The 22,823-nt window shown below is 40.3% G+C and overlaps 1 protein-coding gene across 1 annotated transcript; it reads left to right on the top strand.

The window, feature by feature from the left end:
* Positions 1–1,025: 1,025 nt before the first annotated feature.
* On the top strand, positions 1,026–21,572 carry LOC121615981 (vesicle-associated membrane protein-associated protein B/C-like). Its single transcript, XM_041950555.1, has 6 exons — positions 1,026–1,260; positions 7,501–7,653; positions 14,229–14,332; positions 15,644–15,724; positions 16,853–17,032; positions 18,897–21,572. The coding sequence occupies exons 1-6, from the start codon at positions 1,203–1,205 to the stop codon at positions 19,050–19,052; spliced, it is 732 nt and encodes a 243-aa protein (XP_041806489.1). The 5' UTR covers positions 1,026–1,202; the 3' UTR covers positions 19,053–21,572.
* The last annotated feature ends 1,251 nt before the right edge of the window (positions 21,573–22,823 follow it).

Here is a 22,823-nt window from a genome sequence, read left to right as displayed (position 1 = left end):
ATACAGTGACAATGTTGTTAGTAGTTGGTTGTACTGTTCAGCTGGCAGACACCCGCCTGTCTATATTTAAAAATATGACACTTGAGATGCGTGTTTGACTGGCAGAGGGCTTTTCACTGCGCTTTGAATAGTGCTGAGAGGGCAGAACACTTATTTGACGACCTCCCTATCCCTTACCAAACCCCATTAAGTTTACTGCTAAAATTATCCAGTGTTTGAACATGTTGATTTGGAATTGTTCTTTCAATTACTTTCTTCAAGTCTGAAAACTATGGGGTTAATGGGTAATGCACCTGTATATTATAACACCTGCAATTTTTTTTTTTTTTTTTTGAGGTATCAATATTATAATGAAGCATTATATGACAGGGTAGCATGGAAGCTTGTGTAAGGTAGATTAGAATGAAAGCTAATTTCACGGGTGAAAAATAAACTGATTTATGAAATTAATTAAAGGTACACTGACACTAATTTTACCACTGAGCTGTGTGCTATGCAGGAAATGTCTTACTTTATGCTGTTTGTAGTGACTCATTGATCCACTCAATTGGAATGGAGCCACCATTACACCTGTGTTTGTTTTGCTATAATAATTAAAAATTTAGTTTTTAGGTTTTTAGGTAGGCTGGGCAAATGAAGGACAAAGTCTGAAAGTTTCATTTTGTTAGCCATCAGATACAGATTAGTTAACAGGTAAGGTGCATTGTAATAAAAACTCATACGAAAAAAAAAAGTGATCGACCAGAATATTACTAATTACTTTCACCCTTCATGACTAGTTCATATTCAGACAGGAGGGTGGTAACTCCGAAACGTAGAAGCTGAACTTCGAGGACTGAAATGCAAACCAGCATGTTGTAGCCATGTCCTTTGACTGGGTTGAGGCTTCCCAAAAGCTGTAGTGGTGGCCCCACCATCCCTGGGTGCACCCTGGCATCACCCAGCGCCCTGTCACCCTCCCCTCTGGGTGGCTATGCAGAGGCAGTGACGTCACCAGGCTGTCTGTCAGTCCCTTCCTGCTGCATCACAACAGCCGTTAGTAGCTCGAGTAGCATTAGTGACCGGGGGAACAGGATATCCACGCTAGCTAATTCATTGATAAAATAACTCTATTGACGTTGCAACACCCAAAAACATCCTAACACGGGGGTAACGGACAGGAACTGGTTGCAGTGCGATAACCCCGCTCCAGCTGTTGGGATATGGCCAGGCCGGAACAGGTTCTGCTCTTGGAGCCTCAGCACGAACTGAAATTCCGAGGTAAGAGGGGAGGGCCCGGCTTGGACGGGAGGGGGGAGCTGCCTCTGCCAGCAGGGTTAGGAGGGAGGGGGGCAGGACATTGTTACGGTCACCAAACGGGGGAGAAGTCGCACTACACAGTTCGACAATATTGCCCTTGTATGAAAAGAATAAGACTGCTCTGAGAGGACGGCAGGTCAACTGACAGCACGGCAGCTAGCTAGCTGGTTAGCTAGCTGGATTAGCTTCCGACGGCTAAGCTAGCCAGGCCCTGTCACACATTTCTGCTGCAGCAACTGCTCCTAAAGCAGTTTACAAGTGCAAGACACGAACCGTACGTGCACTCATAATAAATATCCCACAACGTAATTGCCTTTTAAATTCAGAACCTTTCATTGCACATAAGCTGCAACATCCTTAGCAGGTCTAGCTAGCCAGTATTAGCTCGCTCTCTGATTGGCTGTCTCGCTCTGTTGGCCACCCAGCTGTCATTCAATAACCTGACAGCTCAGAAGACGAAGTAACTGGGCAACCTCTGCCACTCAATATGTTTTAGCTACAGGTCATTACCATGCCTGCCATTCTTAACGTTTGGGCTGTAAAATTGCTGAAAGACATTTTAGTCAAGCTCGGCATTTGGCTGCAAGATGTCACGTTGCTTTAGGCCCAAATAATGTTACATAAACACATATGGTACTATTGTGTCGGTTTTGCAACAGATTACAGAGATCATGCCTCAGTTTGAAATACTGCAACTTGTATGCTTGTGTGAGATGTTAAATATGTTCATACAATTTTCAGTTGTTCAAAGGACAGTTTACCTCAATATCGAGTCAAACTTTTCCAGTAATCAGTGGTGAGGTTTGGAGATATCAGCTAGGTCTCCCAGATATAATGTGGCAAGTGGTGTTTGGTTTAAGATGCTCAAAGCACCCCAAAACTTGCACTTTTGAAACAGCAGTATCAAAAAATATACACTCCTGTTCACCTCAAAGGCCTCTGACTTTTGTTGGCAATTCAAACCAAACTTATTTGATAGATCACAGTATGGATAAGGTGACAAGTTAATGTGTTGTGTTTTTATGTGAATGGTCAGTTCAAAGTAACATACTTCTCAATGTGTAATGCTCAAATGTTCAGCTCAGGCATTACCTTACTAACTTGTTATTTACCAAGATTAGACTGAAATGGCACATTGAACATGTATTCACCACATTAACATTTTGTTATGCTTGAGCCTCTTGTGTGTTGCTGATTGTAATAAATTGTCTCTAAGTTTTATCAGAGGACTCTGACTGATGAGCCTGTGACTGTACATGCAATAATATACAGCAAGTTGGAAAATATTAACAAAGCAGAGGCGAAAAATGCCACAATACAGTTTCCTCCATCAAATCTGTTGTATTCTCTACCATTGTAAGACACCCTGGGGTGTTTTGTAGCTGTGTTCAAATCATTATCACTTTGTCAAGTTTGTTTGCTGTCAGTTTAACCCGTTGTTAGCTTCTCTCCGTCAGTGAGAGTGTAGGAATAAGACTGTCATTATTTTTCATCCCTGATTTAAAAAAAGCTGTGTAAGTGTTCCCAAGCCTATGTGCATGGTTTATTTATTGTCAACAAATGCCACAAAAAGATCCAAAAGGAGCAATGTGCTAGTCCATTTCTCAATACCTTTTCAACTTCCCTGCCCTGTCTGTGGCTCTCAGCCTCAAGCCCATTATTTATTACTGTAGATGTACATCTTTAAAAAAACAGGTCACAGATATTGGGAATGTTAGGACTATTTTCGTCCATGGCAAGGAACATGCCATGCAGTGTAATGTGTGGCTTATTTAGAGGCCTATGTAATTGTTGTGGGGGAGGAAGCTATATCAGGGTTTGGCTACACAGGCAAAACTTGCTAATAGGTTCAATTTATTGTTTTTGGTCTTTTCGTAGGATTTATTGACAGTAAGAAAAAATGGAACATCACCAGCTATATATTTTAATTGATAAATTAGCATGAAGCAGATGCACTGTAGCTAGGGTAACCAGTAGTTAAACATACTTTGCGCACTGATTTACAACTGAGGTGTTGAGTTGTTCACTCATATGTGAATGATGATGTTGATGCATGAGAGTTAACCTGACAGAAGGAACTATGTGCCTTCTGAGTTTACTAGACAATACCACAAATCTCTTGCCAAAACTCAGGCTCAAAGTAATATGTAGCCACACAGTGTGAAACTTCAGGCAATAGAGAGTAGGACTGTTCGTAGCAACTTGTTAGCCCAAGGCTCTGACCAACTGTGGGCCAAATACTCTAAAGTATTAGGGACTGGCCTTTTTCATTTCTTATAAATTTTCACCTTCGTCAGGGGTACTGTTAACAAATCTTCACAAAAAACACTCCCGGCTTTTCACTTTATATCTGCTATTTATAAAATCTAACCTTGAAAGACGACAGCTTCAAATATCAGCTCTTCATAATATTTTTTAACTGCAGTTTGTGGTTTTCGTGAGCTGGAAGCAATCCCGAGAAACATTCAGGAAGTAGTAGATCAGGTGTACAGTAGTCGGTGGCGTGAGTCCCTTTCATTAAAAGCCTTTAGAAGTCAAGCCAAGCTTGTGAGGGTCTGAATTTCCTCTCTGTCTTTGCTCATAGGGGAAGGGAAGTGTCAGTTGCTCTGGATGTTTGCTGAGCTGAAACTTTATCTTGAATCTGGTGTATGTGCTAATTCTGAAATAGCTCCATGTTTTCGTGCACAGTAAGTGTGCCTCTCTCAACTGCAAAGGTTTTACTCACCATAATAGATACTGTAGTGGCCTAATTTGATAGTTTGTTAGAACACCATACTTGATTAGAAGACTTCCTGGCTGAGTTTTGGGGTTTGTAATCGTAGCATAAAATCACAAGTTAAAATGTTGTTTGGATAACTGAAGTTGGTCACAAAATATGATGTGTGTGATATGAACAGTTCATAATATGTAGCAGAAGAGCTAAAAAAAAAAAAAAAAAAGGTTGCTTAAATTTGGACCTCTTTCATAGACATAGAAACATTTATGAATAATATTTGCTTTATATGGTTTTTAACCATACTGTAAAGTTCCAAAATGAAACTTAGTTTCCGTAAGTCTGACTGATGTAAAGTGTGTGGTATTGGCACTGTATCCTCTAAGTTTGGGAAGTCATACATTCATTCGTCATTGCCCCTCACTTGACTATGAATTTGCTCTGGTCTCTCTAGAGGTACTGGAAAAACACAGGAGTGACTAACGGTTGCCAGTTAACTGGATACGTTTCGCTCTGCAGTTTCTGGAGCATCCTATCAATAAAGAACTGTTGCCAGAAATAACAGGATTAAATTAATGATATGTAGCACTGTGGTTTTGTGAGGGAGCATGAGCACTTCGTAGGCAATACATAGAATGAGGTATGTTAGAATTAAACTGGGGATACCAGTAAGCGTACACCCCCTACAATACTGTATGTGTAATGTGCCGATAATATCAAAAAGGACTCATTAGACTCTGGGCTTTCTCCAGGGTCAGTGCATTAGCCAGATTACGTTTGCACGTGTTGGTACTTTTCTTGGTGTACTCATGCAAGAGCTCTCATGTCCAACAGATTTACTTTTCTGTTAATGTCATTACCACTAAAATGAAAAGAAAACCTTTCACCAAAGCAGAAATTCAGTCACCACATTCGTCATTTCAGGATGAATCAAAGTGTTGGTTGCTGCTTGCTTTTGTGGCCGGTATTGAATGTGAGTGCAATAACTATACTTATGAATCTGTCTGGTGCCTCTGGACCTTGGAATTGCTGCCCACATGTTATACTTTTTTCAGCAATCCAAATAGGTCTGGTGTTGTACTCATTGACGGCGGTTTCCCAGGTTGGAGAAAACAACTGAGCCAATCACATCTCTTTTGGGGATTGTGAAAGGGGACGTCATCTTTCAGTGCCAGAGCCAGCAATGCGGCGACAGAAGAATGTACCAGAAATTGGAGACATCAGTTGCTGCTGATTAGTTAGGGAAAAATAACACTTCCTCCCAAACGGAAAACCGTTGCAGCCATTATTTCAGGCTGCAGAATGAAATGACATTTCAGTCTGATTGTTACACTAATCTGAATCCACCTGTCTTGAAAATTTCCACTTATGGCAAACTTTATGACACTCGTTCATTAAACCGAGAGACTAGATTTAATGAACCTAGAGCTCTAGAGATCTAGAGCAAGCCAGGTGTTTAAACTGAATGGTCAATATGTTACCTTCTGTATTACCCTTCTTTTTTTATATAAATACAGTATATTACCGTCTAATTAGATGTTTTTCATCAGGGCAGTATTGATTTTCACCAATTACGAGTGACTGATATATCTATCTGCTCTGACCTCACTGATGCTCCAATATCATAGTTTGTTGTAAATTAATATCATATAAAAAATAATAGGAGTTACTGCCTTATAAGATATAATGTGAGATTTCCACAACGCAAAACCCACCAGAAGTTGAGGGTGAGTTTTCTGCCTAACCTGACGTAACTCTCCTGGCAGATATCTCCCCCTGTTTAGGAAGTGATTGATTATTTTAGTTTGAGAATTGCGGTGCTGTATTATAGTTATGAATTGTGGGGCCAAACAGGGGGATTGGTGGATGAGTGGTTGGTTATTGACCTTTAACAGTATTTGGATGTGTGCGACTCCAATGCATTGTTTGAGTGGTTTGTTATTCCCATGCCTGTCCTACGTTTTCCTTTCTTCATGTCCCCATTTGCCTTTACTCCCTTAACGTCAGACATTACTCGGGGCCAAGTATGACCTTGACCACCATATAATTTCATAACCAGTAGAACTTATTAGTAACTAATAATATGTAGCTGTTGTCCTCTCAGGATTTTAGTGAGGTTAAAACTACAGGAAAATGTGTCAAAACCAGGTTAGGGAAGAAATTGAACAAAATTAAATTGGCCAATTTACTTGACAGTTAAAATACAAGTGGTTGATGCATGTGCAAGAAACACAAACAAAATACCTTAAAATTGACATGAAAAAGGTTTGCGATTTGACTTGACCTATAAAGAACACTTACAATTGAGTGCCTCAGTCTAGCTGGATAACCTTTGCTCACCTTTTAGATTTGGCACAGTGTTGTTTTGCTGTGACTTTTGTTGTAAGTGTTTTTCTGCATTATTGACAAATCGGTGCAGCTTAATGCATCTGGCCTTGTGAGAGCGTCAGAGAGATGTGGCCTGCATCAACAACGATAGCTGTAATTAGTTGAAGCCAAACTACATCAGCTACTCTCATGGTGGTGGTGCAGTATTGGAAGCCTGTGATTTATAGATTTGTACACAGGGTTTACTCTTTGGAGATTTTAGTAAATTAACATTAAAATTGATTTTCTTAATCAAGACTGGACATCAGTAGTTGACATCAACATACAGAGTAATGTTAAAGGATAAAAAAAAAACATGGCTTTGTTTGTATTCATGACAGTTCCACAATTTAATTCTCACTGGGCTGTGATGCAGTTTCAACACATGTACTGACTCAAATGGAGCTCCCACTCCACTTTCTTCCCTGGTATGTCACCATAAAGACATTTTTTCACTTTATATAAAGAACTGTGTCTAATTGAGCATTGCTGTTTTTTCCTGTTTGTCAGGTTTCCTTTTAATTCAGACTGGTGTTTTTTTTCTGCAGCAGCAAATGATGGATTTGCATTTTGATGTGTTGTGATCCGTTAACTGAAGAGACACTCAGTTGCTGTGATTAGGCCAGTGTATGACGACTCGGCTCACACACATCACAAGCTTCTTTGAGTTTATATGCCCGTGGCAGTTATATTCTCCATCAGTCGTCTATGTACATGTGTCATTTTCTCCAACCATTTGGCATTCAAACAATGTAACTAACGAGTAGTATTTTGAAATTAATGTGTGTGGTGAGTGAGATCATAACTTCATTTTGGCCAAGATCAAATTAAAATGGATCTCTGTCCAGTTTGAACTGATGTTCCTGTGATTTGTTGCCATTTAATGTGACTTGTGCATTTTCAAATTTTGCCTATGCCTTTTTTATAGTCTTTGCTTTAACAATCTTTGATGATCCTTTATATATACTTTCTTCCGTTGAATGCAAGATTGCAGTCTCTGGAGGACTGGTATAATTAAAAAAAGCTTATTTTGTTGAAGAGAAATTATGCTTTTCCAGAAGTACTCAAAGACAGTCTTGTCAAAAACAGTTTTTTAGTGTCCGCCTTATTTTCCTTCACAGGTCCATTCTCAGACGTGGTCACCACAAATCTTAAGCTCTCCAACCCTACAGACAGGAATGTGTGTTTCAAGGTGAAGACAACAGCGCCGCGCCGGTACTGTGTGCGGCCAAACAGCGGAATCATCGATGCAGGCACCTCAATCAACGTCTCAGGTAATGATTGAGGAAGTGGGACTGAGTAGGGGGTCAATAACATTACCTGCCAGTTAACTTCATTCACTCATTTAACTTGAAGCTGCTGCTGTGAAGTGATTAGTTGATCAGCAATAAAATGATTTGACAGTTTTCATGCTTTATCTTTTAAGTCTTTATCAAGTGAATACCAATCATTTACTAGTAGATCTTCTCAAAAAGGAGGGTTGACCCCTTTTACCTCTTTCCTTTTTGTCTGTTGGTCAAACAAAGTAAGCAACTTCAAGGTATCATTTCTGGTAAGTTGTGATAAATGTTTTGGTTTTCTTCAGATAGTAAAGACTTGATTATTGAAATTGAAAATAATAATTAGTTGTGGCCCTAATTGCTGCAGCAGTGACTTGTGAGACCATTTAATATAGCTGACGTTGTTATTTGTATTTTGATTATCTCGGCAGTCCTACATGTGTTTGCTCATTTTACATAAACACACACACTACACTACCCCGCATTCCCTCATCCTCTCGCCTAAGTCCCTCCTGGCAGGCCTCAGTCCCAGTTGAGCACTTTGATGGAGACAGGTACAGGCTAGTGTTTCCACACTGTGCCACCTCTGCCATTTACAGCCACAGACTCATTTTACAACCTCCCGTATCTGGTGTCAGCAACAGCAAACTGTATCACTAGGGCCTTTAGTCAGCAGCAGGCGGCAAATCAGCACAGTACTCGCTGTCATTTTCCATAATTTTTAACCCTTATTAGACTGAGAAAGGTCACAGGTTTGAGTCCCAAAAGGAGATTGTTTTTCTGGAAATGTAGTCACTCTGGGCAACATGGCAGGGTCTGTAACCTCTCTCTATCCAATCTGTCTTCAGGGAGAACTCAGAAAGCAGTATACTTAACAGGATAACCAGTGGTTGTGGGTTCAGGCATAGTGTGCCTTTGAATTGAACAAGCATTAAGTTACTTTGAAGAAAAACCCAGGTTTATTAAGTAGTTCAACACACCCATGGTAAATATGCTGTTAGCTTGGTTGTGTCTAATAGGACGGGAAAAAATACACCTTTATTAATGGGTGTGCTCCAGATCCTGTGCTGCTTGGGTGTGGTTTCCATTCCATTTACATTCTATATGCCAGCAAAAAATGGACGGCTCTATCAGCGCGTAAGCAAACATCACATGTACAGACAGCATCATAACTGATTTAAACTGTTAAACACATTCCACATGGCTTGTTACTGTTTGTGTTTTTGCACATTTGAGCTCATTCCTTTTGTCATTTTATCATTTAGGATTTCATTTCATTCATTATATTTCTCCTAAACAAGAAGGTTTCTCAGCTTTTAAATCACAATGTTACAATGGTCGAGAGCTCAGTGGTCAAGCCTCTGTACTATCTTAAAAGCCAAAACACCTGTTAGTGTGTGCAGGGCCTTCAAATAATTAAAAAAATAGTTGCATAAGTACTGTATCAATAATGTGATGTAGGAATAAATATTGACTTTTGTTATAGTCATAGCTCAGAGTTACTCTATGGAGTTTTTGTCCACTAGTAGCACTATGAGTGGATGAGGACATGCATACATTCACACTTGGATGACACAATACACAGCCAATTGTTAGGTACACAGTCCCGCCAATAGTAGGACTTAGCTTTTCCACTGACCTACAGGTTGTGGTAATACACCAAAAATGCATCAATTCAACAGGAAAAGCAGTTAAGAAAAGACTACAATCAAATAAACATGGACAATACAGGTTTCAGAATTTTTTATGTAAAAAGAAATGCATCCAATTTTTGTTGGATCTCAAGGATTCATAGTAGTTGTAGTGGGTTTTATGTGACATTGAATGTGAGCATAATTCCCATTTGTTTACAAGAAAACTCCAAAGGGCACATTTTAGGTTTTATATCTTCCTGGTCTTAAAAGCTACGTTACACATTGTTCTAGCTGAGTGAAACAAACACTGCTTGGTTGTTCTTGTTTGTGTGTAAAGATATTCTGGAAGCACAAAAAGTCATTTCCCAAAATAACATCACACTATCCATACTCAGGTATTCAGGCCAAAGTATTCTTATATTGAGTTTTTGCCCTACGTCTAAGCAGATTGCATAGAATGTTTAACTTGTTGCAGTCCAGTTTGTCCTGTGTTTCTGGCCTGTCATTTTTAATAAAGCAGCATGAAAGCTATGTAGACATCCACTTGCATTGGTTTGAAAGGGAGCAGTCTGCCACAGGACACCTCATGTTCGAAATGTGTCATTTGCTGGCTCAGCTGAGAATATGCACAGTGCTTTTGAAGCTCAACCTATCTGTAACTGTATATGTTCAATGTAGCCATGACCACAGGAATGTTGCTGAGGTTGATTGGTGTTATGTAGCACCATTCAGTGGAAAAGTATGTGGGTGAATGTTACAAAAATCCTTGTGTCCACAAATATTGAGTTTCTTCTGGGGATATATGCCCGAGTATGTCAGAAGTTAATCTGACGTACTTGGGACATGCTAACATTCCAAGGCAGAAAGCAAAATAACATACCACTATAAAAAAATAACAATTCTTTTGTTTCAGTTATCTGAATAAAATAGATTAGTTTGCCCATATACTCATTTCTACTGTGTCTCTGGTATGACAGGACAAGAACGGGATTCTCCTGTCTTAATGTCCATATTCAAAAAAAAATTCTGCTCCTATGCTACACACAGTCTGTACCAATATTTAAAACCCACATTTGCTATTCTACCTGCCAACTCGATTCTTGCTACAGAACTTAGCCCGCAAGTCAGGAATCCTCTGCAGCATTTGTCCGAGGGTCTGAATTTTTCCAAGCAGACAATGTGCAGGGCACACTTTGAAATGATTAAAAGTTTCAGGCCTGATTTTGTTTAATATATTCTCTTTCTTACACATTAATGTTGTTTTTATTAGCCAATATCAGTGTGGACAGACTAAATACTTAACTACATAATACTCAAAGACCTCCACCAAGGAGGCAGTCAGTGCAGTACAAAACCCACAGTTCAGCTACCAATGAATGAGTCCGTATCTCAATAAAAAAAAACTCCCCTTTGGGATCCCAGGGAGCAAACAAAAATACTCAGTTTGGGACTCAATTCAGCGAAAAATATACCTGAGTGAAACCTCTTGGTCTAATAGACAAGCTCAGTGATTCTCCAACACCTCCGAGTTACCTGCCGTAGTCTGGCAATGTGCTGCTGTCGGCTCCAGGGAATGGCCAGCCTGGGAGCTGGGCAGCCTTACGGTGGGTCCGCAGAGTGGAGGGGATGGGGTTGCAGAATAATCTGATTCTATAGAACTAGTGAACTATGAATTACAAACTTTTTTTGGCTCCTAGCTAGGGGTTGGCAAACTAATCAATGATCACTCCCAGGATGAACTTGGCCTCTTCCACTGGTGAGTAACGTGAGATGTGAGCATTTTCTGAATTCATTAATATTCTGCAGGCAGGAGGGAAAGTTTTGGCAGGCCGGATGTGGCCTGCGAGCTGCAAGTTGACGATCTTTGCTCTAAGTGGTAGCTGATTTTTGCAAAAGTGTGGTGGATTGAATGCTGTTGACTCCTGTGTTATTTCCCACCCTGTAACAGGTTTGCTGCATAGTCAGTTTTTTTTTTTTTCCTCTTGAATTATATTGAACTAGATTGGCCCAGGAGAGCACAGTCAGAAGTGTGAGATCCTGCTACCCTGCAGGACAAGCTTGAATATGAATATGTTTTATGAGAGTTAGCTGGTGAGTTTTTCCCTCCAGGCCTGTATCTCGACAACTCTGGTTGACTTCACTCTCTTCCACACTCCCACGCCACACAGTCTCAGTAGGTTTGCTGATCTTTGACCAGGTTTTTGTGTTGAGTAATATTGGACAAAGTAAATGGTGAGCACTCCCGTACAAGTGAGGCTTCATTGAATCTGTGTGAAAAGGTCACTGTTATAGATAGGGGGTGTAACAATGAGCTGTATGGCATCATGTGTCATATCTCATCTCCTTTCGTTTTCACATGTGTCATAGCAATGCAAATTTGCCTTGTATCTTGGTCTGAATCAGTTTAGTGCCTTGGTCGTTAAACCGAGACATTGTCTTTTGTTTTCTTGGCACATCAACATCTGTTTCTTCATTTTTGTTACACTGTCAACTTTTGTTTTCTGCTATGCTGCAGAGAATTCACATTAAATGGGTCAGGGAAATGCTGAATGTGGCTGAGTGATAGAACACGATGAAAATGGAAATGTAAGGCACATTCTCAGGCACTAGTTATTTTTCCTGTATAGGGTACATATCACATTGCGACACCATGGTTTCCATGGATTTGAGGCATGAATCATTATACCCAAAGGTATAGAGAACAGCTGAAACGATTCGTTTGTTAATCAGTTAGTCAATTGATAATTAATATGCATTTCAATCACTTTTCAAACAAAAAATGCCAAAACCTTCTTTTCTCTGTTTTATATAATTGCAGATGGAATATATATTGGAGGTTTTTTACTGTTGGTTAGACGAAACAAAACATTTGTAGATGCATTTTTAAATTTCATTTTTCTGACATTTCACAGACCAATGACTTGATAAATTGAGAAGAGGGCTATTTATTAAAACAATTATGGATAACAAAGTGTATTAGTTGCAGCCCTACAGTAGTGAATCTTGTGCAGGCCCTGGTCTTTATGAAGGAACAGGGACCATGGGTGGAACTCTGTCAGCACTTCATGGTAAATAGTTAGTGAGCATGTGAACATCTTATCTCATGGGACACAATTAATTAGTGACAGGAAAGGAAAGTTTTCTTTCCTCCCTCCCTCACCCCTCTAATGGTTCCATTCATCATCAACAAGCAGGCAGGCGATTACCATCCTGCTTGACCGTGTTGACTACAATTAGCTTCTGTGACTTTTATAAATGATTGCCCAGCATGAAGTATTTATTCTAAATCATGCCATTAGCAGAAGTAGCTTTTTTGTAAAGGTGTGTTTAAAGACAGTAGATCAAAGACAGCTTAAATCACTTTTTCCCCTACTGTGGCTCTGTGTTGCCTTTTTTTTTTTTTCTTTTCATTGCAGGCTTTGGATCAGGACATTTTTATGTTATTCACGGTTGCTCAAAAGAATGTACATGCTTTCCTGCCTCCATTCTCTAGTATTGTCCCCTTGGACCTGAGGTAGATCGCTGTGCAAATTGGGTCTGACTCAAACAGGACGTTCTCAATCTGTTCATGCCGTCTGTTTCTGGTTTGCGATATTGAACTGCCCTGATTGTTGTAATGGTGCACTACGTCTCTGAGGTTTTCCACTCTAGGGAGAATTGGCATGTGCCATATATGAAAACCATCCTGATAGCTACACCGGCTTTGAAATTAGAAGGTCATTTGTTTCTAGTGAAAGCCAAAGAACTGCACTGTAGACATAGTTTTTACTGATGTCAAAATATGCCTTTGAATTACACCCTCATTTAAAAACTGAAGTCAAAGGGGAAAAAGATCACCAATCAATAGCCACTTTCATCCCCTCTGTGCTTGAATACTGACATAAGAAAGTGATCATTGTAAATCATTGTTACAGCTTTAAAATACCTTCTCAGTCATTGGAATGACATCAAATAGCACACCACTGACTGAGAGGACTGATGTGGTGATGGGTTAAAGTAGTATTCCAACCCCACACCTGCTTTTTGTTAGAGCGATATGTAATGTTAAGAAAGAAAAAGACAGGGTTGGAAGCTGTTAGAAAGATTACCCCCTGGGGTATTTGCAGAGCCGTCAGTGTTTCGCCGTCATGGTAACACGAACTTTGAAATAAATCATCTCCACCGCTTTTTCCAAGCAGCCTGGGCAAGCCCAGAGCCTTAAAGACGTGGAGGCCTGAGTGTACTATTTGACAAATATATGGGTATTTGATACACACTAATTCCTCTTTAATCCGAGGAGTGGACACAGAGTTGAGAAAGGGAGAGAGATGGAAAGTTGTTGACAAAGAGAAGTAATGGCTTAATCGCTGGTATTCCATAAGTGTTTCTTTCATATTTGAGGTAGCAGATAGTACCCACAAATCATATTGTGTTCCCGTACATCTGCTGCAGTTTGAAAGATACTAGTAAGACACTTTGTCTGACACGTTTTCCTGAGTCTCCTGAGGATGGGAAGTAAGGATGAGGTTTAAAGAAAAAACAAAACTAAATGACTATAATAATCACGTGGAGTGTGAAGTCTGTGTCTGTTAAAGCGATTTTACAGTAGTATCATATGTGACCTTGTAGAGCTGTGGTGTCCAACCTTTCTGCCTTGTGGCATCTTTAAATGAAGCAGCGTTTTTCTTGCAACCCCTCATCACAGTTGACATATGAATGGAGGCAAATACTAGTCACCATATTTTGGATCTTATCATCAAATTGATATCTGACTGTGCATTCTAACAACTTGGAGTCGTCCCAACCCCATATTCACTGTCCTAATTCATTTTAACAATCCTACAGAGCTTATAGTTGTGTTGTGATTTTATTGCATTGTTTTAACATTTCTGTTCATACATGATGAGAGAAAACACCGTGATGTCTTTACATTGTGCTTTCCTTTTTTGATTTCAGTTATGCTGCAGCCTTTTGACTACGATCCCAATGAGAAGAGCAAACACAAGTTCATGGTCCAGTCCATGTTAGCACCTCCTGACATGACCGACATGGAGGGAGTGGTGAGTGTATCTCCCTCCTAAACTCATCATCTGCCGTCAGTATGTTTTTAGTTGCAAATGCTTTAAAACAAAAATGCTTTGCGCACAGATTTACCTTGGTCACTGTGATCAACTCTGCCCTTAATAGGACAGGGAATACAGCCATTGAGTTTGTCTGTTAGGAAAGGGACAGACGATCAGCAACCCCCAGCCTGGATGAGAGGCTGTGTCGCAGTGCTGACACACACAGCAATAAAAAACACAATGAGCTCAGTTCAGCTCAAACAGTGTGTATGGTCTCAAAGTCTGTCACTGGCCAGCATAGTTACAGTTAACCGTCATTGGAATGCCAACATGTGTTTTGGAATTTGCTATGATATTGTGACTCACACGACACAGACACACATCATCAACCTTAGTGAAGGTTACAAAAGAGATGCTGCGTTGATGGTGGGTTGTTGTGCAAGAACCGAACTTAGTCTTGAAAGCAGATTTTTGAGGTAGGGCGTTGTAGGGAGAGAACAACAGGGGGAGATGCAGTGCTCATGGTGGTAAATTTCTCTCCATTGTTGTTTCACATGAGATTCAGGGAACAATGGACAGAGCAGATCTTCCTGATAACAGTCCAGCTGTTGATGAAAATGTTTCGAATGCAAGTTGGCCTAGCACTGAATGAGTATTTGAAAAGGGAAAATGGTACGCAAGATACATTTTCATACCTTCAGATCGTCACAGTGCTCTTAGAGAGAGAAAGACAATGATAAATATAATACATTTTTTACTGGAGCCAGACAGTTGATAAAAGTATTATTTAAATCCGTAAATAATATCATAACTCAGACTCAAAGGACTTTACACATAATTGAGTAAAAGACACTACAAGCACCCTAATCTCACTAATTAAGAGTAAAGCACAAAACGCAGACAAACCCTCATGTCTGGTGTTTCTGTTCAGTGGCCTCAGACCATGCGGCAGCAGGAGGTTTATCTGAGCTTTCTGTCCTCTGAGGAGCCATTATCAGCAGCCAGCTACCTCCTCACACTCACTTTGTTGCTCTCGCTCTGACATACTTCAAACCAACCTTCCCTTTGTTGCTGTAATTAAAATACTTGTACGTTGTCTTATTACAGCTTAGTGGAAGCCAGTCAATCTGACTTGCTATAAACATGTAGCAGAAAAACACATACAAATGTTGCTGTTGTTTTTTTCACTATTGCAATGGTACCATTTGCCTTGATTAGATAATAACTATAATAATTATTATACATAATATATGAACAATATATGAACAATATGTTGATAGTCTTTTTCTTTGTTTTTGGTTCCTCCAGTGGAAGGAGGCCAAGCCAGAAGAGCTGATGGACTCCAAGCTGCGGTGTGTTTTTGAGATGCCAGTAGAGAACGAAAAAACGGTGAGTACATGATATTGCTCCTCTTCCCTCCTCGCCTCACCATGTCAGTTTTCATTGTCACTACAGTAGAAGAAACTACAGGGAATGATACATCTAAGTGCTTTCTGCCATTATCTTCCATATCCCAGGCCTCAGCAGGGTGCCATAATGTATTTTTAATTGTTGGTTTGTCATTCATTATCCATTATGCTGCTGGGTTTCTCACCAAATACAACCGATGTATGCCTTTTAATGCTTCTTTCAGTACAGTACAGTACATTTGTTTACTTGTTAATATTTGTCTTAAGGAGGGGGTGCATTATTTATAGATACTGATTATTGTTTTCCAGCCCCCCCCTTCTTAGTGTTCTGCTTTGTCTGCCTTCTTCTCTGACTCTATCCTCTGTGTTTTGTCATGTGCCCCATCTCAGTCTTCATCTTGCTTCTTCTTTTTGTACTCTAATGCGGTTCCAACTTTTCTCTCTTTTCCTTCTCTCCCTCTATATTTTCTCTGTGCTGTTGCTACATTTTTACCATTAATCTTCCTCTTAATCCTTTTCCTCCATATCTGCCTCTCTCTACCTGCCTCAGCCACACTCCCAGACATGAACTGCCCTACAGAGGGCCATTTTGTTCATTCTCACATGCAGTTTATTATTTTTGTGATTCTTCTCAGACCCCACACAGCTGTAGAGACGTTGTCTCGTCATGATATGAGCCGAGACCACTGGCTTCATGGACACAAGGGGGGAAAAGGACCTGTAGCAGTTGTTTTCAATTCATTATGAGCTGTGCAATACATACACACGGCTCCCAGTCAGCACTGTGCACCACAGAGTCCGTTAGAGGTAGTGCTGATAGAAACCAGCTTGATCCACTTATGAAAGGCACCCCTGGGTGAACTCTCCCACAAACACAGAGATAGAGGCTCTGTGTTCCTGCAGCCCTGTGTGTGTGCACATATATATATATATATATATATATATATAGTCTGAAAGTCTCCACTATAAAAATAATGTGCCCCTGTGCCAGCCAAGTCATTGGCCAGAATTGCCATATTGCCATGGAAACACTGTAGCAGCAAAAAGACAAGTTATTGCACTATATATATATATATATATAACTTGTCGCCCTATAACCCACTTACAGCATGACATGGAGTCCAACAAGATGATGTCGTCCAGCCTGCTGAAGTCAGATTCCTCCTCGCTGCCTCCAAAGTCCATGAGCTCCACCCTTGATGACGGGGAGGTAAAGAAGATCATGGAGGAGTGTAAGAGGCTGCAGATGGAGGCTCAGAGGCTACGGGAAGAAAACAAACAGATCAGGGTGAGTGAGATGATTTGAGCACATCCTCACAGATACCACATTTGTGCAGGGTTTCTCCAGGAAATTGCTTAGCGGAGGTGGTAAATTCTTGATGATGCCAGCTCAAGTCCAGCTGATCAATACAAACTTTAGATTAACTTCAAATGGATGAGGGCTGTCTCAGCTAAAACATGTCCTGGTGAACCGGTGATTAGGAAACTAGCTTTTTCTTTTTTTCAAACATTGAATCTTGATAGGTTAATTACTGCAGAGTAGACCTGTGATGCGGTCGATCAATCATTCACGTGCTTAGCTGAATCAGACAGATCCTGACACATCTCATCTATCTGTGTTAGATCACAATTCAAACAGTTGCCTCACTCATTTAAAATATGTGACATTTCATGTGTGATGCAGCAACACGGCTTGTTTTCCCTAATGCCTAAAAAACCAAGTGTGTCATACAAAACATAATCATTTCTTCTGATGTTAGCAGAGACACTGGATGTGCATTCAGATGTGTGTTGAAATGAGTAACAAAAATACAAACACTGAAAACAGCCACTGAGTATGTTGCTTGGGCATATTTGCAAACTGGAAATATTAATTACTGTATGAATAAACACATCAAATAGCCGTATGTAAAAGAACTGCAGCTACAGTTTTTCTTCATTATCAATTATTGATCAACTAATCCTTTTGCCTACAAAATCTAGAAACTTGTTCAAAATACTTGTAATGAAATTTCCCAAGCCAAAGTTGACATATGTAAATGTGTTGTGGTGTTCCACCAACCGTCCAAAAAAAGATATTTAGTTTACTGTGACAGAAGTCCAAGAAAATCACCAGATATTCCCAGTGAAGCCAGTAAAAAATGTGGCATTTCTGCTGTAAACAAACATGAAACAGTCACTCGATTGTCAACATTGTTGCTGATGAATTTTCCTTCGACGAACTGATCGATCAGTTTTTTCACCTCTCGTGTGTACTGTACGCTGAATATTGTAACACACAGTAAAGTTCAAACACCCTGTCTATCAAAGACAGAGAGAAAATGTTAATCCACTGAATGAGCAAAGAAAACTCTTCATTTCAATAATCAAAATCAGCACATGGCATCACTTTGTTGATTATTTTTTGTTCTGGCTGACGTTCTCATTCAAGATAAGCAAATTAAATGGAAATTCGATTCAGACAAATGAGGTTGCAGTGTCCTCCACCCTGTGCTGAACAGAGACACTAACTCAAGATTGAGGTTTGCATTAAGTGCAACCGCTCGTATCCATAATCAGTGGCAGACCTCAGGGTTCGAAGCTCATAAGGCAGCTTTGCAAATCAATGAGTATGACATCAATCACAATGATCAGTGGACCAAGGTTTAAAATGGGTTTCGTTAAGGTTTGGTTGGAAATGAGTTACACATACACACACACACACACACACACGCACCATACACGGGTAAGAAAAAGTCATCCTCCCCTCAAACACCACAGCCACCTCCTCCCCTTTAAGTTCTTGCCAGAGGCAGAACGACTGTTGGCTGCTCCTGCGGCTGAGATTAAACTAACAGAGAGCCCCCCCACCCGCTGCTGGGAAGTGAAGTGTGTTAAAGCCTGGCGCCTTCTGCAGTCCTCTGGGGATTGGGTCAGATGAAGATTTAAGCAGATCCTATTTCTTTGAGCTAGTAAATAAATGCTGCCTTATCTTATTGACTGATTGACGAACTGACCGTCCCTTTTCACTCTCACTCCCACCACTGCCACCCCTCTTCCTCTTCCTCTTCTCACACACTTCCTGTCTTTCATCATCTCTAAATTATTTCTTGTACCCTCCTCACACCTTTTTACGCCCTTTCTTTTTTCTCCCCTCCTCCTCCCCGTCTCAGGAGGACGACGGTCTGCGGATGAGGAAGAGTAACATGATGTCATCTCAGCACTCCTCAGTTGGCATGAAGAAAGAGGAGGGGTTGAGCGCCCGCACGGTGGCCCTCATCGTGCTCTTCTTCGTGGTGGGCGTCATCGTGGGCAAGTTGGTCTTGTAGATGGCGGCGCAGTTCGTTCGGCAGCAGCATGCTTTCAGGGGGGACGAAAACAAACGCGGGATCTGGGATTTTGGATCAGAAATGCCATATCCGCTGGGTGGGGGGTGGTACTAGTTTTGATTCAGTCTCATTTATGTAAAAAATTTCAAAAGTAATGTATGAGAAAAAAAGATGAAAAAACAATTCATCATAATGAACAAACCTACTGTTACAGGTCTTGCCTCTACGTAATCATCACATAATCATTCTGGCCCTTTTCCCAAAGTTTTATGTATACAGATGACTGGTTCTGTGGGTGGGGGGTAATGGAAACATGATTTAATGCTCGTTATTCAAACCAATGGATTTTCTAACACCGGCGAGGTAGTCTTGGTGCGATTGAGTCAGTTTGCAATTGTGCGAATGTCATTTTAGTGTATTGTTGTTTCTTTTTCTAAATGACGGAGGCCAGAGCCTATGTACATGTATACGTAATCCCCCCCACTGTACAGTATATCCAGGTGTTCCTTCCAGCTAAACCCCATTTAAGGAAGGGATTAACCAGAGAGATGATCCACACAGTCGGGGTTACACACAGGGCTATCAAACTGACTTCTCCAATCAGAGGCTTTGTAAAATCGGCTTGTCTTTGATTGTAGAGCAACCTTGATCCGTGTATGAAACACTATACCATAGGTATTTTCTTTCCTTGTGTCCTTTTTATTTTCACTCTACCTTACTCCCGTCACCTGTCACTCAGTGCTCACCACATCCCCAGTTGTCAGAGGGGGATGTTCGATTGCATGCGTTCACAGAGTGTTGCATCTGGACTTTTGAATCTAATTTAATTGCTTTTATAATGGTGATAACAATGTCATTTGGCTGTAGGTTTGCACAACTACATTTTCAGATTTTTTTCTTTCTCTTTTTTGTGTTTTTCTTCCATTTTTATGATTTCAAGTGATTTTTTTTGTTGTTGTTAGGGTTGAAGCATTTAAGAATATTGCAGCTACCAGAAATGAGCTCCAGATTTGTAGGATTAGAGCATTTCTGTAAATGTTCTCCAGATGAAAGTCTTGCCTTGTGACCTGTTTGGGCAAGTTATTCTCAGGCCAAGATGGAGGTATATATACAGTACATTTACATATATATACATATATATACAGTCACACACACAGAAAGCATGCATACATATAGTGAGAAACCACAAATGAGCAGAAGGTGCATGTAGAGGTGACTGAATATGTGTTTCCTTAACAACATCAACAACACCAAGGTCCTGTTACTGTGTCCTACCAAAGGGACCTTGGTCTTTTTCAGCTCTTATTTTGTTTTCTTATATTTTCCTACTGAGCCATACATTTGTTGACATTCTGTGTTGTTTGGAGCAAATGTATGTGAGAGATCAGCTGAGTGTTGTGTGAAGCTGCTCTCCACTGCTGGTGATTGTGCTGTTTTCTTTTTCTTTTTCTCACTCCACTGCAGGCCTGTGTTCAGTTTCTGGTGTTTGTTGAGCATTAATCGGTTGCTTAGTAATGTTATATCCTCACTGCATTTGAAGTCATGTTCGTTTTTAATGCACTAAGATTGAGAGTGTCTCTCCTTTGATCTTCCTGCAGCATACAGTTTTTTTTTTCTCTCAAGCGAGAGGGGGAGAAAAGCGTACAGCCTAGCTTATAACCTTGAAGAGACCACATGATGACATTGTACTGTTCCAGAGCCAATGGTAATTTTATTTGTCAGAAATAAATAAACAAAAAAAACATACTCTCATATTGTTTCATCTCCAAATTTGCATGATGAAAAAACAGCAGTGGAGAGCGTCATTCTACTTTGCAATCTTGGAAAAAGAGCAGTTGGTCATATTTTTATCCCACGTTTTTATCCCATGAGTAAGCAGGAGTGTATTCCCCTTTACTAAACTGAAAGAAACAATGACAAAAAACCACCATATTTTCATGTTAGGTGGAGTGGAAGGCAATGGATCTGACTCCTGGGGAAGAGAGTAATATAAACTTGAGCTTGTGTTTCCACTGTATCTCTGTAAAGCTGTTGGGTTGAGGATGACTTGCTGCTTAGAGGGAGGGCAGAGCAGACCTGAGATACAGTCTCGTCTTGGGTTATCATCCTGGGTCATATAGTACTTGCAGAAAATTCTTCTTGTTCAATGAATCCTAGTTGGAGTATCAAAAATATTAAGTTCCAGAATATACTGTTGTGTGATTACATGAAGAATTTAGCCCTGTATACCCCACAAATGTGGTACTCCAAGAAGGATTAAACGAACATAAATAATTACATGTAAATACTAATTGAACCAGGCCCGGTTGAAAGACAGACTACACACTGACCTGTTCTGGAGTCTCTGACCATCACCGTGATCAATGTAAGCAGTCGGGAAACTGTTTTGTATGTATATAAATAAATAAATAAGTCTATCTGAGAAGAAGATTAATATTCCTAGTCAAGTAGTCTCTCTGGTGTATAAAAACAACCCAACCTGGTTGGACTATGTAGCATCTTAATAAATTTAATGAATAAAGCCCCTACCCAACTGTGTGAAGTCATTTCCTGTTACGCCTGTTATGCACACAGGCTACAAGGTGCACATTTATTTATTTTATATATTATATATATATTTATATATATATACACACACACACACAGATCTTTTTTTGTGTGTGTCCATAAGAATGGTGGAAGAGAATCAGGATTTGAATTCTGAGTGGAAAATGTTCCATCACAAACAGACAAGACAATTACTGGCTGTCATGAGACACTACCCTTAATTCTCTCATCACAGCTGGACTCGCTGCCACTGACATCCAAAGCCGTGCTGCCCTGTTAGTTGCTACCACTTAGCTTTGTTTGGCAGTACCACGATTTGCAGTGGGATAAGAGTGTTAAAATATACTGTATAGCTGCAAGGAAATTAATTACCCTTTGGATTTCTATGTCCGCAGTTGGGGTGTCAAGTTAAATAAAATCCCGGTGATTCATCCAGTGTTATTGTATCAGTAACAACCAGACAGCATTTCTGTCTGCACTCTGCACCTCCTGGTCGGAGGCAGCAGAGTGGAGTTTGTGTCAGGAACCCCCCGGTGTGCACCTGGACCCGGTAGCTCCTCAGCTGTTTGGCTTGGCTACAGCAAGACACAGCTGCGAACTCACTGGTGGAAACCAACCAATGTTAATTTACATTTCTTCATTCTGTAGGGAAATAATCCATTTCCAAGGTAAATCAAAGAGGAATGTTTCAAAATACTGAAAAAATGAAAATTACAAGCGGTCAGAGGTTTGCTGCTCACCTGAAGAAGAGGTCGAAGAGGTAGTAGTGGACATTTTTGTCTTGACCGTTGGGTTGCTAGGTTACCAGCAGGCCACAGGCTCCAGGAAGTCACCACTTCTGGCTAAAAAATAGTCCGGCATAAATCTACCCCCATTAAACTATAACTTCTCATCGAAACATTTTGGTATTTGAACTGATAAAACAAACAAGTGTGTCAATTAGTGAGCTCAGAGGTGCTGGTAGGTGGATTTGTTACCTTTAGACATAGCATAGCTGTTTACCTGTTTACAGTCTTTATGCTAATGTTAAGATAACCAGCTGCTGGCTGAGTGGTGGCAGTCTTCTCATCTAACTCTCAGCAAGAAATGTCAGATCCTGCAACTCAGACTGATGTTCTGCTCTATTTTTGCTTTCTGTTCCAAAACATGACCTTGTTCCTCTGACCTTATCAAAAGCCACTTTGTTGAAAAGTAATGAAGTGGTACACTGTACCTTTGCCATAT

This window comes from Chelmon rostratus, chromosome 2 (assembly GCF_017976325.1).
Source record: "Chelmon rostratus isolate fCheRos1 chromosome 2, fCheRos1.pri, whole genome shotgun sequence".
Lineage (NCBI taxonomy): Eukaryota > Metazoa > Chordata > Actinopteri > Chaetodontiformes > Chaetodontidae > Chelmon > Chelmon rostratus.
Note: the sequence above shows the minus strand (reverse complement) of the source record. Positions and strands in the feature narration are given on the sequence as shown.

Excerpts from the sequence above, each read along its gene's own strand:
- LOC121615981 (XM_041950555.1), top strand. The coding sequence starts at position 1,203 with ATGGCCAGGCCGGAACAGGTTCTGCTCTTGGAGCCTCAGCACGAACTG. Across the intron at positions 7,654-14,228 it reads CACCTCAATCAACGTCTCAG|TTATGCTGCAGCCTTTTGAC; the intron begins GTAATGATTGAG and ends TTTTGATTTCAG. Across the intron at positions 14,333-15,643 it reads TGACCGACATGGAGGGAGTG|TGGAAGGAGGCCAAGCCAGA; the intron begins GTGAGTGTATCT and ends TGGTTCCTCCAG.